Below are 17,381 nucleotides of genomic sequence, written 5' to 3' on the forward strand. Positions count from 1 at the left end.
GTGAGATTGCCGTCACTAGCAGCAAGGAAACATGGAGGGCAGGGATTAGTGCCATCCACAATGCCCATGAGTTTGCGACCCTTGAGAATAGGAGTGATCTGAGCCAACCACAGAGGATAGTTGGTTCTATCTAACCTGATGGATAGAAAATGAGATACATTGCCAGAAGAAAAATCATTTCCAGCATTAGAAGACTGTGAGGGATTGACAGAATGATTATTGTTGAGGTTGAGGGTTTGGGAGGAGGTGGTGGAGGAGATAGTAGAGGAGGAGGTCGAACTGATAGTGGTCATTGGTAAAAAAAAAAATGGAGTTTGTCGTTAGACACTACAAGCTCTTGATACCATAAAAGGTTTAGAAACAAGGGATGGAAATGTAGTATTGAGCACACCTTAATTGATGGCCAATACCATGTATTTATATTCAACAGATACTAGTGATCACTACAAGTCGTTACACAAGATAGAGTAGAACTCTATTATATTAGATTTACATATACAATTGATAAGCATGATAATTATAAAGAAGGTGGGATAAGGTTAGGAGACTTGAGAGATAGAGTTGCCTTGCATGCATGCATACGTGAAGAGTGCAGACATTCTTTTGGTCTATCAGTCATTCCCGCCATTGATGCATTAAAGCAAGGGCGGTTATGCTACAGATCTCATTGACAACACTCGGTCCTTCAGCATCAGTAATCTTGTGACCAGCCATTTCACTTAATCCTGCAATTGGAAAAAGTTTCATTAATTACATAATAACTGATAAGAAACAAATATCTGGACTATCCATTAAGTCCAAACATAACAAGGTGATGAGAATCAGCTCCTTTTCCTTTGCAAGGAAGATAGCTGCTTTGGATCTGTTGCCGAAATATTAAAGATGGCTCATGCAGTGACTATAAAAGAGCATTCATACATGGCAAAGCATGTTTTTTTTTTTGTTGTTTTTTTTTTTTTTTTGGTGTGCAGGCAAAGCATAGGTTATACCGTTATACATACAAACTCATGCGTTCGACTTGCGCAAAAACACAAACGTACACATGCCAGCTGTAGAAGGGTGGCAGGTGTCATCTTAAGTTCCTAACGTTGGTAAACAACAGAAAAAAAAGAAAGTTCTTAACCGGTATACAAAGTGAAGAATTTGAAGGACTAACCCAATTAAAGATACTTCCGGGACGGCCCTTCTTCTCTTGAGCTATTCGCCCACTTGCTGCCATGGTCCCTTGGTTCCAAATTAAGAACAAAGTCGTCCTCTGTTTTGAAAACAGGGGAAAGTTATCAACCAGCAGCAATAGCAAAGAAAAACTGCATAATCAATTCTACAATATCGAGCAGTCCACGCAAGTCCTAACCGACAGAACACCATAATCGATAAAAATAAAACTAAAAATAGTCTCCCCAACGAACAAAAAGAGACCTGTTTTGCAGCTATCCCTGAGGTTCCATGCGTGGGATAGTTTCATGCACTCTTCATTTGGTGGCATTACCAGGTGCACTCCGCAGCTTTTCCAGGGAACCATGCTAGGATAGTGTCTTTGAAAAATACTAACTCGACATTGGAAAGGTGCCAGCGGACGCTTATGACCAAATGGACTCATATCAATTCTATCGAACGGAATATAAAACAGCAACACATGAGCCGCACCACCTCTACAATTAAAACCATTATAACGATGTAAATTTTTAATCGGCAGTAGTACTTCGTTGATAAAAATTTGGAATCCCCAATAGCGCATCCGTTTGGTAGCAACACATAGAGCCAATCCTGTGTTCTCCCATTTGAAATTAGGAAGGACTTGAATATCAAATTCAAACTGTCCACTCCCTTTGAAATCCATTTGACAACTGAACCACTTTGGAATTTCATGACTTGCTGGAAGTACAACCCCGAATGCAGACTTCTGAGAAGATAGAAAAACAGAGAAGAGATCAGCCTCCACCTGATGATCATAATTCACCAACAAACCTTTCGTCTCTGCCTCCTGAACCAGATTGTCAAGCAACCTCCAGCAATTGGTCAAGTCCAGCCACCCAAACATTTGCGATTCTTGATATTTGAAAATGTTTGATAACTTTGAAATTCTTTCCAATGATATGCAGTCTCCCACATCTAACAGTTTCAACTTTGGTGGAAGCTCCGAAATTTCTTGAAGCCTGTTGCACCCTCTCAAGTAAAGGTGCTCCAAGTTGATAAATTTGGTAAGGCCAGCGGGAAGAGTAACATAATTGCTTTTGTTTAAGGAAAAAGAGATTTGAGAGAAATTGTAGAGAGAATTGTAACCATATTATTGAGAATAGGAGCCCTATATATAGGGATTACAAAGTACTAGTTCTAATGTTACAAGGAATACCAATCCGTGTAGGATTGGGAAATCTAGAACCTTCTCTCCTATTGCTACTCCTAGTTTGATAAGGCACACTAAATCGATATTCCTTCAACACTCCCCCTTGTGCCGCTTCAAACTAGGTGGTGACGCTTCATCCGTTGCCTCGTTAAAAACCTTGCCAGGTAACAAAAACCCTGTGGGATAAAAATAACCCTGGTCGAAGGACAAAAAGAGCACAACACGTCCTTCACTCTTCGAGATCGAACATGTAGACATCATATCTCCCCCTGATGTCGATATCTCCCCCTGATTGCTACAATCGTGGGAGTTCGGATAACTTTCTCAATCCGATGCTCTTCACATGTTTCTCGAAGGTGGATTTAGGTAATGACTTAGTGAATAAGTCTGCTACATTATACTCTGATCGGATTTGATTCACTTCAATCTTTAGAAGTGATTGTTGTTGCTGATTATAAAAGAACTTAGGCGATATATGCTTGGTGTTGTCACCCTTGATGAAACCTAACTTCATTTGTTCAATACAAACTGCATTATCCTCATAAATGCATGTAGGTTCATCTGTGGTAGACTTCAAACCACAACTTCCTTGAATATGTCGAATCACTGATCTTAGCCATATACATTTACGAACGGCTTCATGTAGAGTAATAATCTCTGCATGATTCGAGGAAGTAGCAACAAGGGTCTGTTTCGTAGACCTCCAAGATATCGCAGTGCTTCCCATGGTAAAGACATAACCTGTTTGGGAGCGACCTTTGTGAGGGTCAGAGAGGTACCCTGCATCAGCAAAACCCATCAAGACATCATTGTCGTTTTGATGGAGGGAGATAGGAGGACGCCGGCCACCATGAGCGGCGGCGGCGCCGGCGGGGGCAACATGGCCGGCGGCCATTCCATGGACGGGGGCGTTTTGCCTTTTGGGGTCCGATCCCAATTTCCGTCATTCCTTTTCTCTCTGTAGGGATAGAATGGGCCCATATCAATCGTACCTCTTAGGTATCGAAAGATGGTCTTTACACCAATCCAATGGCGGCGTGTTGGCGCAGAGCTGTGTCGAGCTAACAAGTTCACTGCGAATGAGATATCCGGTCTTGTGCATTGAGCTAAGTACAATAATGCGCCTATTGCACTTAAATAGGGCACTTCGGCCTCTAATGGTTTTTCGTCCTCATCCTTTGGACAAAACGGATCTTTTCCGGGCTCAAGACTACGGCCGATCATGGGAGTACTCGCAGGCTTCGCTTTATCTTCATTAAAGTGCCTTAGGCCCTTCTGAGTATATGCAGACTGATGGATCAAAATCCCATCACTACGGTGCTCGAGTTCTAAACCGAGACAAAACCGTGTTTTCCCAAGATCTTTCATCTCAAATTCGGATTTCAAGCAGTTTCCTTCAACTCATCTAGAGTTCCAATTAGGTTCATGTCATCGACATAAACTGCTACGATTGCAAATCCGGAACTTGTTCTTTTAATGAACACGCATGGGCATATTTCGTTGTTAATATATCCCTTCCCAATCAAGTAGTCACTTAGACGGTTATACCACATCCGTCCGGATTGTTTTAATCCATATAGTGAGCGTTTTAACCTTATTGAAAACGCGCTCCGTGGTTTAGAGCCACTTGATTTGGGTAATTGAAGTCCATCTAGAACTTTCATATATATCTCTGAATCTAGATCCCCATAGAGATATGCTGTAACCAGATCCATAAGCTGCATGTCAAGTTTTTCGGAAACTACCAAACTGACAAGGTAGCGGAACGTTATAACGTCCATTACGGGAGAATATGTCTCCTCGTAGTCGATTCCAGGGCGTTGTGAGAAACCTTGCGCCACAAGGCGGGCTTTATATCTTACCACCTCATTTTTCTCATTACGCTTTCTAACAAAGACCCATTTATGGCCAACAGGCTTTACACTTGGGGGTGTCTGCGTTACAGGCCCAAATACCTGTCTCTTTGTTAGTGAATCCAATTCAACCTGGATCGCATCTTTCCATTTAGGCCAATCTGCTCTTCGTTGACATTCTTCAACAGAGCGAGGTTCGATATCATCATATTCTATAATTCCTTTTGCAATATGATATGCAAATGCATCATCAATCGCCATAGAATTTCTATCCATCATCTCATGTACACTAGTGTAATTTATGGAGATCTCTCTATTCTCTGGAGTTGGTTCTGACATTGGAGCGTCCCCCAATGATGTCTCTTGGACATAACCATAATCCGGAATATTCTCATGAGATGGATTATTCACATCGATGATTAATGGATTATTTTGTGCCAAACTTGCTTTCTTTCTTGGGCGAGAATCCATCGAACCTATAGGCCTCCCGCGCTTCCTGGCAGGAGCCGTGGGCCTAGCCACAACGTCACCATCACTAGGGACGTTGGCGCCATGCTCAAATGCCCTTGAGATGGCGTCATGTCCTCTGATTTTAGGGACATCAATCCTTGCAGGCACGTTTGCAGCAGGTATGTGTGATCTCGTCACTTTAGCGATATCAGAAAACGCATCAGGCATCGATTCTGCTACGTTCTGAAGATCGAGAATTCTCCGCACTTCAATTTCGGACTGTGCGGTTCGGGGATCAAGATGAGACAGAGTGGGGACAGACCACGACAATTCCTGTCGTTCCTGTTGAACATTGATGTTCTTATCTCCCCCTAACGACGGGAAGACTGTCTCATCGAAGTGACAATCCGCAAATCTTGTGGTAAAGAGATCGCCTGTCAAGAGTTCTATGTAGCGGACAATAGTTGGAGAGTCATATCCAACATAAACGCCTAATCGTCGTTGAGGACCCATTTTGGTGCGCTGTGGCGGCGCAATTGGCACATAAACTGCACACCCAAATATGCGTAAGTGTGAGACATTAGGCTCATACCCAGTCACCATCTGGGACGCAGAAAAGGGTTGAGTGGCAGTAGGCCTCAGACGAATAAGCACAGCTGCATGCAATATTGCATAGCCCCAAGCAGAAATAGGGAGATTGGTGCGCATTACCAATGCCCTAGCGACCATTTATAGTCGTTTAATGGCGGCTTCTGCGAGACCATTTTGGGTGTGAACATGAGGAACTGGATGTTCAACTTCAATCCCAATGGACATGCAATAATCATCAAAAGTCTTTGATGTAAACTCCCCAGCATTGTCTAACCTTATAGACTTAATAGTATGATCAGAGTGGTGAGCCCTTAACTTAATAATCTGTGCTAGGAGTTTAGCAAATGCAGCGTTCCTAGTGGACAATAGCATGACATGTGACCAGCGTGTCGATGCATCAACCAACACCATAAAATATCGAAATGGTCCGCATGGTGGTTGAATAGGTCCACAAATATCACCTTGAATTCTTTGCAAGAATGGTATATTTTCTTTAGTGTCCTTTGCATAGGATGGTCTCGATCCTAATTTTGCTAAAGAGCAGGCTTTGCAGAACGAATGATGGGCTTTAGAGACAACCAATGAGGATTTTGGTTTAGCCATGAAGTCACAATTGACTTTAGAAGTAGAAGGAGGAGTCAAACAATGATCCATGGCGTCAATGCCATGTTGTTGCCGTAGGGGGTAGACGGCGCCGGCCCTAAGTGGCCGGTCTTGCACAGTCTTGGCGCCGTGAGGCGCAGGTGCATCTCCTTGAACCAATTTTTGGTTTTTACTTCTCTTCGTTCTGAAGAATGGATGTCCGTGTGAAGTCTTTAATATACGGATCATCATATCACGACCTGGGTGTCCCAGACGGTCATGCCAAAGCCTATATGTGTCAGAATCCCATAAATCATATAACATGATTGGATTCAATTACTCGAATAGTGGTTGCATACAACCCACTAGATCGACACATAAGTTTCTCTAATACTCGTTTATGTCCGTAGTCATTAGAGGTGATGCAAAGGAACTCTTGTCCATTCTCACAATGTGTTTCCACATGAAAACCATTGGCTCTTATATCTTTGAAGTAATAAAGTTCGAAAAATATGTCTATGACATGAGATAAAATAAATCGATACTTTATTAATAATAGCCAATGATTACATCAAAGTTTCGTGACCATAATCTAATCCAAAGTAAAATCAAACATTAGACAAATTGTAGTCACTCAATTCGTTCGGTAATTCCAATTAAATATGACCAGGGAAGTAGAGAGAGATGTCGGTGGAGCAAAGCTCTCTTAAGTACCACTAATCTCAATTACTTTCCTAGACATCATACTTAATTGAGTACGCCTAGAGGAAAAGAGATAATCCAATAAGTCATTTTATTGATTAAGGCATAATTGCCATTACATAATTCTTGGAAATTAAAAGACTATTCTAAATAAAAATCTGCGGCATTCTATCTTCATCGCCAGATTTAAAGTCTTTTATAGCTCGATATATTACCATTGATCAGGTACTCCATAAAATACCATGAAGAGGATGCTCTCTTGATTGAGGTGTATTGACACAATACATATGGTCCCTAGAACCAATGGCGTTGGAATAGTGCAATCATGGCCAAAAATGGCGCCATGGTGTCCAACCCTATACCCTCAACGTCATGACTCCTATGGTCATGTTAGGGTTTTCTCAATCAATTTGTTATTTTGTGTTTTTCCACAAGCATGCATAAATAATATGATGCAGAGAGCCTCCGAACAATATTTCATAACTCTTTCAAAGTTATAGTGAAGCAGATATTATTCCATCGTGCTTCTATGTTCGGAAAGTTGTGAATGTTACTAGAACGTTCACTAGGCGCAACCCAAAGGTTGTTAGCGTTATCCTCATTCATGTACTCAAACTGGAGGGCCATCTTCATGTGGCGCTTCATCAGGGTAAATGCCCTGGAATTTTCTATCTCAGTTTGTGAGTCTTGAGCGGTTCCTTTAGAACAGGGCTCTTGGATTGTAGGCAAATAAATATCCCGTGCCCGTAGAATCCAATGGAGTAAAATCGAGCTCGTTCAAGTCTTACATCATGAAAGGAAAGCAAGAACGTATTAGTTTCGGAGTCAATGCTTCCACGAAAATTAATATAAGATTTCTGAGCCTTAATGCTACCAAGAAATCGATTTCCAAGAATATTTGGATTAGACCGAAACAATGATGTTTAAATGGTCAAAATCTATGCTCACGAACGCTCTTAGTCCGTAGCTTACGAACGCTCTTAGTTCGTTAAATCGATGCTTACGGACGCTCTTAGTCCGAAGTCTTACGAACGCTCTTAGTTCGTTAATTGCGTGAATCCCCACGATTCCGCTTTTCAAGAATCGAACCCACGTTATAAGAAAGGTGGGATGTAGAAGAAGGGAGGTTGCAAGTCCCCGAAGAAAAAGAAGGAGAATTTAAACTTCGGAAAACAGGAACTTTAATTTAAAAACTTACTTGTTGAAATTTCGGAGCAGATTCTGTTCTGAACAGCTTGTACTTCGATTGGTGTACGGATCTCAATATAACTCCGATAAGGCTGAAATTCGGAGGTTAGATGGAAGAGATAGAGACGAACAACTTTGATGAAGAAAGTTTTTCGATCTGAGCTTCCGAACTAGATGTTTAGAGGCTTTCAGGAGGACGGATGTGCACAGGAACGGGAAAAAGATGCAGTGGGTGTGCGTTGGCTTGTTTGCGCAGCAGGGATGCTTCGGTGACAGCAAGCTGGAACGCAGGGCTGCAGGGAGGGGACAGCAGGAGCTGCTGTGCAAGGTTGCAAACGCACGGGCGCGCGGGCTGCAGTGAAGGCTCGGCTAGCTCGGGCTAGGGGCTGCTTTGTGAATGAGTTTTGGTTTTCTGTTTTGTGGTTAGAGTCGTGCTGATAACGTGTTTAAGGAAAAAGAGATTTGAGAGAAATTGTAGAGAGAATTGTAACCATATTATTAAGAATAGGAGCCCTATATATAGGGATTACAAAGTACTAGTTCTAATGTTACAAGGAATACCAATCCGTGTAGGATTGGGAAATCTAGAACCTTCTCTCCTATTGCTACTCCTAGTTTGATAAGGCACACTAAATCGATATTCCTTCAACAGCTTTCTGAAAAATTAAGCTTTGTTAAGGTGGAGGCACAACCAAGCCTCACAATAAAATCACGGTCAGAAGTACAGCATCCTCCCGCATAGAAAAAACGTAGTGAAGGAAATAACGCTAAATTGCCTTGATCATCGTAATCACCGTCATAATCACTTTCTTCTTCTGATGAAGTTGCCTTGCCATAATGTGAGATCTTTGAGCTGGACGTTGGAGTTGGCACTTCACGGTATTCCACCTTCTTCGGAATTGGAGGTAGCACCAGTTTTGGGCAAGATAAGAGTGTAAGACTCCATAGCTCTCGCAACTCATAAATGCTGGGTGGCAGATTTGTAAGGTTTCTGCATGAATCTAAATACAATTCTTGAAGATTAAAGAGATGATATCCAATTGATGAAGGCACTTCTTTGATGGCAGTTCCAGATACATCCACGCATGTTAAGCATTCCATCTTTCCCACAATTTCTGGGAAGTTCTTGAGCCTCTTGCAGCCTCTCATATCAATATTTCGCAGAGATTTCGTGTTGACTATTCTTGGAAACATCTTAAGGTTATTGCAACCCCGAAGATTGAAGTCGACAAGCTTATCAAGGAATCCAATAGAAGGATGCAACTCAGCTAAATTTGTACACCGTCTTAAATTCAAACTCGCCAACTTCGGAGACATTCCAAACAAGTCAGGGACCTCTGTTAGGAATTTGCAACCTTCAAAACTTAGAGATTTCAATTGTTGCATCTGCAACACAAGGAAGGAAAGATATTAAATTCAAAAAAAAGAAAGGAAAGATATTATGATGAGCTTTAAAACAAATTTATAACAATTCAAAACATAGTAGCTCTTCAAAACAGCAATTGGATAGTTAACAACTTAGAATTACCTTGAGTCCTTGCCCAAGTCGTGAGATGCGACTATCTGGCATATTGAGCATGACAAGATTTTGTGGATTGAAGTCGGATGGCAAAGATTGTGATGGGAATCCAGGCCAATCAAGGAACCTCAACTGATTTGGGAGATAATTAACCTCTCCAGAGAAGCGTGCATTAATGTTTATAAAAAGTTGAAGATTTTTCATCTTTTTAAAGCATTTAGCACTCAAACATATCTCATCTTCTCTTGGTAGCTCTACAATGATGCCTTTAACTTTTTTTGAGCCCTGATAAGGAACAAAAATATAGGATTAGCAGAGCAAGTACTATATATATATACGACTTAATTTTTCACAATTAAGAAGCTCTACACACACAAAAACCTGTGGAAGAATACATGTTCTATACTTACTGTATTTTCAGTCAAAACACGATAAACATCCTCATGAAACCATAGTCTGCTACGTCTGCCAGCATCTTTAGGTGACTCTTTACGAACTATTTCTTTTCCCATTTCCTCCAGCAAGTCATGCATCCAAATCATACCAGATCTATCAGTTTTTACGAGGGCCTTTTCTTCAAGTACTTCAATAGCATGTATAGGGTTGAGGTGAGAACCATCTAGTGCTTGCATCACATAGTCCTTGTGTTTACCTTTTAAGAAACATGCAATGTCAAGAAATGCTTCTTTCAACGGATCTTCCAATGCACTGTAACTTGTTTCGAGAACTTTTTGGATATCGCAATTAGGAAACTTTCTGTAATTATCTAATGCAGCATGCCATTGATTTATACTCTTACCACAGAGATGTGAACCTAAAATGTTCACAGCTAATGGAAGGCAGTGAGTATAGAGTAAAGCAGTTTCAATTGGGAATTGCACACACTCATATGGATTTCTGTTTTCCTTGAAGGCATTCAAAATCAAGAGGTTACGGGCTTCATCATTATCTAATGCCTTGGCCGTGTATATTCTATTGACTTGATGGGCAATTAGCAAATGTTTATCTCTTGTTGTTATGATAATTCTGCTGCCACAACCAAACCAATCCAATCCTCCAGCTAATTTGTCCAACTGGTTCAATTTATTCACATCATCTAGAACTAAGAGAACCCTTTTACTACCTAACCTTTCCTTTATCACCTGGATTCCTCTATCAGCATCGGTCATCTTCATTTTCCGCCCCCCTAAAATCTCATGAAGAAGATAATTTTGTAGTCGAACTAGGCCTCGATGGGGTAGTGAATCTGCTGTAACATTTCCCAAGAAACAACAACCTTCAAACTTACGAGCAATTAAGTTGTAAACAGCTTTTGCAATTGTTGTTTTGCCTATTCCGCCAATACCCCATATACCAACCATGCGAACATCACTTCCCCCGACATCTAAAAGCTCAAGCATGTCTTGTACACGAGAATCTATTCCAACGGGATGCTTTGCCACATCTAAATAGCTACGTTTTGCTACTTGTACCGAAATCTCTTCAGCAATCTCACTAATGAACTTAGCCTCATGCCTGCCAATTTTAATGCAAATAATATTTTTATTAGAATCAACTCTGCGATGGTAACTTGATCAAAATTTTATAAAACAAACGAGTAAGTACTATTGAGACATGCTGAAATATTAAAAAAATTGAAAGGAAAACCATACTCAAATGTGGAAACATACCCGTCGGAGAAAGTCCACCCCGATATAGTTGCTGCATCCCTAAGAGCCGTCCTCCATCTCTTGACCTTGTCCATGTTGTCCTTGAATCTGCACTCATGTTTAGCAAGTGCCTCACCATATTTACCTTTCTGGTACCGTACTTCGGAAGGATCCACCTTGTAAAAGACCGGCCAAACCAATTGCTGTTGCACAGATGATCCTCTACATTGTAGGATATGAACAAGTTCATCCAAACACCACTTTGAGGATGCGTAGTTTTCAGAGAATATGACGATAGAAATCTTTGACTCTTCAATTGCTTTGAGAAGTGCAGATGATATTTCTTCTCCTTTTCTAAGCTCTTCGTCATCTATGAAGGTATTAATTCCCTTCTGAGCCAAGTAAGTGTGCAAATGGCCTGTGAAGTTGTCTCGAGTATCCACACCTCTAAAACTCAAAAACACATCGTATGGAGATGAACGGGTGAGAGAAGAAGAGGAAGGAGTAATTGAATCCGTATTGAGAGCCATAGGCAGAGGCTTCTTGGGATCGGAGCCGTCGCACTGCTTCAGCTCCTCCTCGGTGATCTCGTCGAGCTGGACCGGCGGCGGCGGCAGAGGCTGCATCTCCTCCAAGCTCCTGGGCCGCTGGTGGGTATCGGACGGCCCAAAAAGCCCAGAAAGCATATGGTAGGCGGCCACGAGCAGAGCCAAGAGTGTGAAGAAGGTCGCCGGAGATAGGCCCGTGTAGGCCACGATCGCCTCCTTCAGTGTTTCCCAGATTTGCAGAGCCATTTTGAGAGAGAGAGAGGACTTTCTTTGATCTGTCGCGAAAGTTGTGTGAAAATAGGTAATGGCTTCGGTTCTTTGTGAATCATCTCCTCCTTCTTGAAATGATCTCTAGGCCCACGTGGACAGGAAATTTCCAATAATTTCCAGAATGAATGAAGTCATAGAAGCATTTAATTTTTGGTCTTATTTGGTAATCTCTGATAAATATACTTAGAGAACAGTAAGATCAATAATTGTAGCAGATAACAATTTGTGCCATTCATTTTCATGAAAATCTTTACTTTTTGTTCATTGCATGAAACACAGAGGAAGAGTATCATCCAGATAACATAAGATCAGCTCGAGCAACCATGAAAGAATATAACAATGACGCAATTAAACAACCAGAAGATTAATCTACTTCCATTTAAAACAATACTGTATTCCACAAAAGTTTCTCAAACAGATTCAGAACCCAGACTAAGCTCATCGTCTTAACTTATTCCACAACTGTCGACGGAAGCTTCAGTGTAACTTCAGGCTTGAAATGTTTTGTGCTCTGAGCTCAATCCATTCTTATCACCCCACTGTTGCGATCTATTAAAATTTTGCTGAGGTGATGTAATGATAAGACTAATTATAAATGTATTAGCAAACCTCTTGCAGTTTCCTGAAAGCTTCAATGCAAAAGTCATTGACTAATTAGTCTATCAAAGAAAAGGACAACTGACCAATCGATCAAATTTCCCGGCAGCTTCATTATATAGAAATTTCAGGGGTGATTGACCAAGCTTGGAATGTTGTGTGGTGCACACTTGAACGATGTTGCCTAGTAAAGAGGCTTCAGTGCAACTTCAATTCGAGAGTGATTGACCAAAGGAAAAAAAATGACGACCGACTTAAAAAGACACGATTGTCAATATGTGATGCGATACGGTACTGATGAAAGTTTTTGACAAAGTGGTCATCATAACCTACCATCTTTCAGGACTGTTAGGGAGAGAAGGTTCGATATTTAAGTGTTTGGCTTTGTTCTAGGATACTCATTTGTTGCCTGCCAAAGAAAACTATTTGTGAAGGCTTATTAATATCAATAATTTCGATCACTGGTGTTTTTGATCAGTGGTTTCACATCGTGCTAGGAGAGTAGATTCCCTAAAAACACACATGATACCCCAACAAATATGAGATCCTGGACCAGATAAAACCCCAATTAGGATCTTGCCTTCAGCGCTAGAGACATGACCCCAAAATGTCAAGGATGAAGAAGGTCATGCTTATATTTAACTTTTTACTTAAGTTGGTGATATCTGATGAATATTCCCAGAGAACAGAAAGATCAATAAACCAGATAACAAGTCCTGCCATTCATTCTCCTGAAAATTATCAAACTGTTCATTACATGAAACAGGGAGGAAGAGTATGGGAAAAATAACATATAATAAGCTCAGCTCGAGAAGCCAAGAAAACGATCAGGATGACGCAATTAAACAAGAAGAAGAAGATTAATCAACTTCCATTTAAAACAATAATGTATTCGACAACAGTTTGAGAAACTAATTCAGAACCCAGACTAAGCTCATCATCTTAAGTTCAAGAGCCAAATGGAAAGTAGAGAGAATGATTAACAAACTTTGATGAGTCCACAAAATCATGTTTGAACGACATTGATTTCACCTTTCTCCAGCAAGTCATAGAATGTCCTTATTTTCCTCTGCTCATTCCAGTGATGCAAAACAATAGGATATTTATTTTCTGCTCTTGTTCTATAACGGTTTTAAAAGAATGAACACGAACCAGAATAAGAACAACTCATGTATGTTTTTGTCATCATTTGTATAAGATGGTTTAAAGAGCTCTACTGCTAAGTATAAGGTGATCTCAAATCCTGGAAATGTAATGCACTGCACAAGTAAATAACATACCTTCAGTTTAACAAGATAATAATATTAACAAGATACTAATACTATTACAAAACAAGCCATCTAATCAATTAAATAAATGACATGAACTTTGATATTTTTTGACCGAGTCAGAAAACAACCCAAAGAACTCAATTTTCATAAGATTATAAACGCCCATATGGGTTTCACCAATCTTTTGAAATAAAGGACCAACAGATATAATATGTAAGCAGAAGAGAAGTACCTGTTGGGATTGATAGCAGATTATGCAGCAATATAGAAATATAAGAACAACAAAGAGACACCAGAATTTAACGTGGAAACCCTTCAATGTGAAGGGAAAAACCACGGGACAATCTCCGAAGAACTTCCACTATGAAAATGGGATTACAATCACCAATCTCTCTAGAACACTAGAGGAAAATCTCTCAAGAGAAACACTCTTGGATACACACTCTATGCAGATTGTAAAAGAAGGATTGCTTTCTTTCTTCTCTCCTTTTACAATGAATACCCACTCTCTATGCAGCTAAGACTACTGGAGGTTAATACATATAGCTGATGACTTCTTCTTTTCACAAGACCCTTCTAGTCTCCTTGGGAAGAGAAGAGATAACCAACACAATTAACTCCAGCTGCTGCATGCCTTCTGTTAGGGAATTGAAATGTCCCCTCTTTCTTTTCTTTTCTTTTTCTTTTCTCCAAGACAAAGTCCAACTTGGGTTATAACACCTATTAATTAGATGTCTAGCATGAGGAGGGAACTCCAACAGTACCTTGAGACTATCAGAGAAGAGCAAGATCTGATGTATATGAACCCCATCAGAATTAGATAATACTCGAGGAATGGGGTAGTCATTGTTCCCATGAAGCCCAAGACTTTTAGAAAGTGAACTAAGATTTCCTTATGCTGCAAACAATCAAGACAACAATTTCAAACCCAAATTCCAAAGCAAAGTACGGCACTAGGATAACCAGGAAAATATCCTAAATATGAATCACCACATCCAGTACTGATTATAACCCTCAAAAGACATAACTTCAAATCTGATTCTGTGTTAAAATGTCGAGGTTAGCATCTATAACATAAATATATCAATATCGGCTGTGAAGAACCTTATATATTGGAGACAGTGGTTTATCTTGCTCAGTGTTATGATTCCAAAGGTCCTGATGACTGAAAAGTCAAAAGTCTATTCTAATTCTACCATTGAACAGCTCTAAACGAATACTCAAATACAATGTTAGTGAACATGGCACTGTTAGTCCTTAATATATGCCTAACTATAATAATTTATTTCTGCTAGGTGGACTTTGGGATGATTAATCTGGAGTCAAGAAAGTTAATCTAGAGAAACTAAAGGCAGAGAACATGGCAATTGTGTGAGAAGTAAAAAGGAATTATCATGTTGTCTCTCTGATACACATAATTAACAACATGGTTAAGGCAATTAGGCTTGCAATTCCAAAAGTAGAGTTTGGAAATCAACTTCTGAATGCAAGGAAGAAAAAACAAAACTGTGGGTAGACCTGCAAGCCTATACTAGATAAATGTTAGTAAAATAACATTGATTAGTAACACAAAGAAATAGATAAGGCTTACCTGCAAACAGCTAAGTTTACAGTACGTCAATGTAGTCCAATCCACCTGAACACACATGACGTCCTCTGGATTTTGACTTAAATTCCAATTCCATGTTGCCTTTCCTATCTTCCTTGCTCGACCCTATCACCTTGCACCGGTGTTCCTAATTCGTCAACCAAATCCGGGCTCTGCTAAGCTGAACGTAGCAACCCGCCGTGATAAAACAACAGAATTAAACCTCAGATCTTCAAATAATTGCCCCGCAAAGAAACATTCAGCTCAGCACAAAAACTCAGAACTCAAACTCAAACATGGAGAAGGGGAAGAGAGAGAGGTACCTCGCTCTAAGGTTTGAGCTGAGGCCATGGCGGCGAGTAAGGGGGATCGATAGGTCGGCGGCAAACATGCGGGATTAGACGATTCTCGAGCTGGAGCCCATCTCTCGTAGTCGAACGACACTGATTCCATCTCTCCTCCCAAAACGGCCGACGCAAAAATGTGGGTCATCACCCTTTTTGTTTCAGTTAGGCAGCATGTGCAGTGCATGTGATTGACATAATTTTACCGACCTCCACGTTTTTTGGGTATTCCTTGCAAAACGGTTAACATCAACAGAGCGTGTGTTACACGCACTGTTAAACCCCACTTGGATACCCAACCCAGGTGGTCACCAGACATTCTCATCGCTGAGGTTCCAGGCGTGGGATAGTTTCATACACTCTTCATTTGGTGGCATTACCAGGTGCACTCCGCAGCTTTTCATGGGAACTTCGTTAGAATCGAGTATTTGAAAAATAGTAACTCGACATTGAAAAGGTGGCAGCGGACACTCATTATCAAACAGACCCATATCAATTCTACCGAACGGTATATAAAACAGCCACACACCATCCGAAATAGCTCCAGCATTCCAAATACCATTTCTGATACGATTACGTAACCTACTAATCGGCAGTAGTACTTCGTTGATAACAATTTCGAATCCCCAATCCAGCATCTCTTCGGCAGCAACACATAGAGCCAATCCTGTGTTCACCCATTTGAAATTAGGAAGGACTTGAATATCAAATTCAAACAGTAAATTCCCTCTGAAATCCATTCGACAGCTCAACCACTTGGGAATTTCATAACCTGGAAATACAACCCCGAATTCAGACTTCTGAGAAGAGAGAAAAAGAGAGAAGAGATCAGCCTCCACCTGATGATCATAATTCACCAACAAACCTTTCGTCTCTGCCTCCTGAACCAGATTGTCACGCAGTCTCCAGCAACTGGTCAAGTCCAGCCACTCAAACATTTGCGATTCTTGATGTTTCAAAATGTTTGATAACTTTGAAATTCTTTCCAATGATAGGCAGTCTCCCACTTTTAACACTTTCAAATTTGGTGGAAGCTCCGAAACTTCTTGAAGCCTCTTGCACCCTCTCAAGTTAAGCTCCTCCAAGTTGATAAATTTGGTAAGGCCAGCTGGAAGACTAACAACATTGCTTTCTGAAAAATCAAGCTCTATTAAGGTGGAGACACAACCCAGCCTCACAATAAAATCACAGTCTGAAGTACATCCTCCCGCAAGGAAGTAACGTAGTGAAGGAAACGCTAAATTGCCTTGATCATCATCAGCATCACCACCACCGTCACAATCACTTTCTCCTTCTGATGAAGTTGCCTTGCCATAATGTGAAATCTTTGAGCTGGACGTTGGAGTTGGCACTTCACAGTATTCCACCTTCTTCGGAATTGAAGGTAGCACCAGTTTTCGGCAACCTGTGACTTTAAGTCTCCGTAGCTCTTGCAACTCATAAATGCTGGGTGGCAGATTTGTAAGGTTTTTGCATGAATATAAAGACAAATTTTGAAGATTAAAGAGATCATATCCAATAGATGGAGGCACTTCTTTGATGGCAGTTCTAGATACGTCCACTTCTATTAAGGATTCCATCTTTCCCACAATTTGAGGGAAGTTCTCGAGCCTCTCGCAGCCATTCAAATGAAAATATCGCAGAGATTTCATGTTGACTATTCTTGGAAACATCTTAACGTTATAGCAACCCTTGAGATTGAAGTGGACAAGCTTATCAAGGAATCCAACAGAAGGATGCAACTCAGCTAAACTTGTACAGTCATTTAAATTCAAACTCTCCAAGTTTGGGAACATTCTAGAGAAGTCAGGGACCTCTGTTAGGAATTTGCAACCAGCAAAACTTAGAGATTTCACATTTTGCAAATTCTGCAACACAAGAA

At 40.7% G+C, this 17,381-nt stretch overlaps 3 protein-coding genes across 3 annotated transcripts; all 3 read right to left on the reverse strand.

Moving 5' to 3' along the window:
- Positions 1-620: 620 nt before the first annotated feature.
- LOC133742878 (uncharacterized) lies at positions 621-2,173 on the reverse strand. The gene is made up of 3 exons (XM_062170570.1): positions 1,420-2,173; positions 1,157-1,255; positions 621-725 (listed from the first exon to the last, which is right to left on the reverse strand). The coding sequence occupies exons 1-2, from the start codon at positions 2,039-2,041 to the stop codon at positions 1,161-1,163; spliced, it is 717 nt and encodes a 238-aa protein (XP_062026554.1). The 5' UTR covers positions 2,042-2,173; the 3' UTR covers positions 621-725; positions 1,157-1,160.
- A 6,150-nt stretch (positions 2,174-8,323) lies between these two features.
- On the reverse strand, positions 8,324-12,570 carry LOC133745544 (disease resistance protein RPV1-like). Its single transcript, XM_062173629.1, has 4 exons — positions 10,903-12,570; positions 9,643-10,747; positions 9,242-9,517; positions 8,324-9,099 (listed from the first exon to the last, which is right to left on the reverse strand). The coding sequence occupies exons 1-4, from the start codon at positions 11,673-11,675 to the stop codon at positions 8,359-8,361; spliced, it is 2,895 nt and encodes a 964-aa protein (XP_062029613.1). The 5' UTR covers positions 11,676-12,570; the 3' UTR covers positions 8,324-8,358.
- Positions 12,571-13,813: 1,243 nt separating this feature from the next.
- On the reverse strand, positions 13,814-17,325 carry LOC133741959 (TMV resistance protein N-like). The gene is made up of 3 exons (XM_062169664.1): positions 15,479-17,325; positions 15,159-15,336; positions 13,814-14,465 (listed from the first exon to the last, which is right to left on the reverse strand). Exon 1 carries the CDS (start codon positions 17,293-17,295, stop codon positions 15,808-15,810), a length of 1,488 nt encoding a protein of 495 aa, XP_062025648.1. The 5' UTR covers positions 17,296-17,325; the 3' UTR covers positions 13,814-14,465; positions 15,159-15,336; positions 15,479-15,807.
- Between the last annotated feature and the right edge of the window lie 56 nt (positions 17,326-17,381).

Source organism: Rosa rugosa, chromosome 4 (genome assembly GCF_958449725.1).
Source record: "Rosa rugosa chromosome 4, drRosRugo1.1, whole genome shotgun sequence".
NCBI lineage: Eukaryota > Viridiplantae > Streptophyta > Magnoliopsida > Rosales > Rosaceae > Rosa > Rosa rugosa.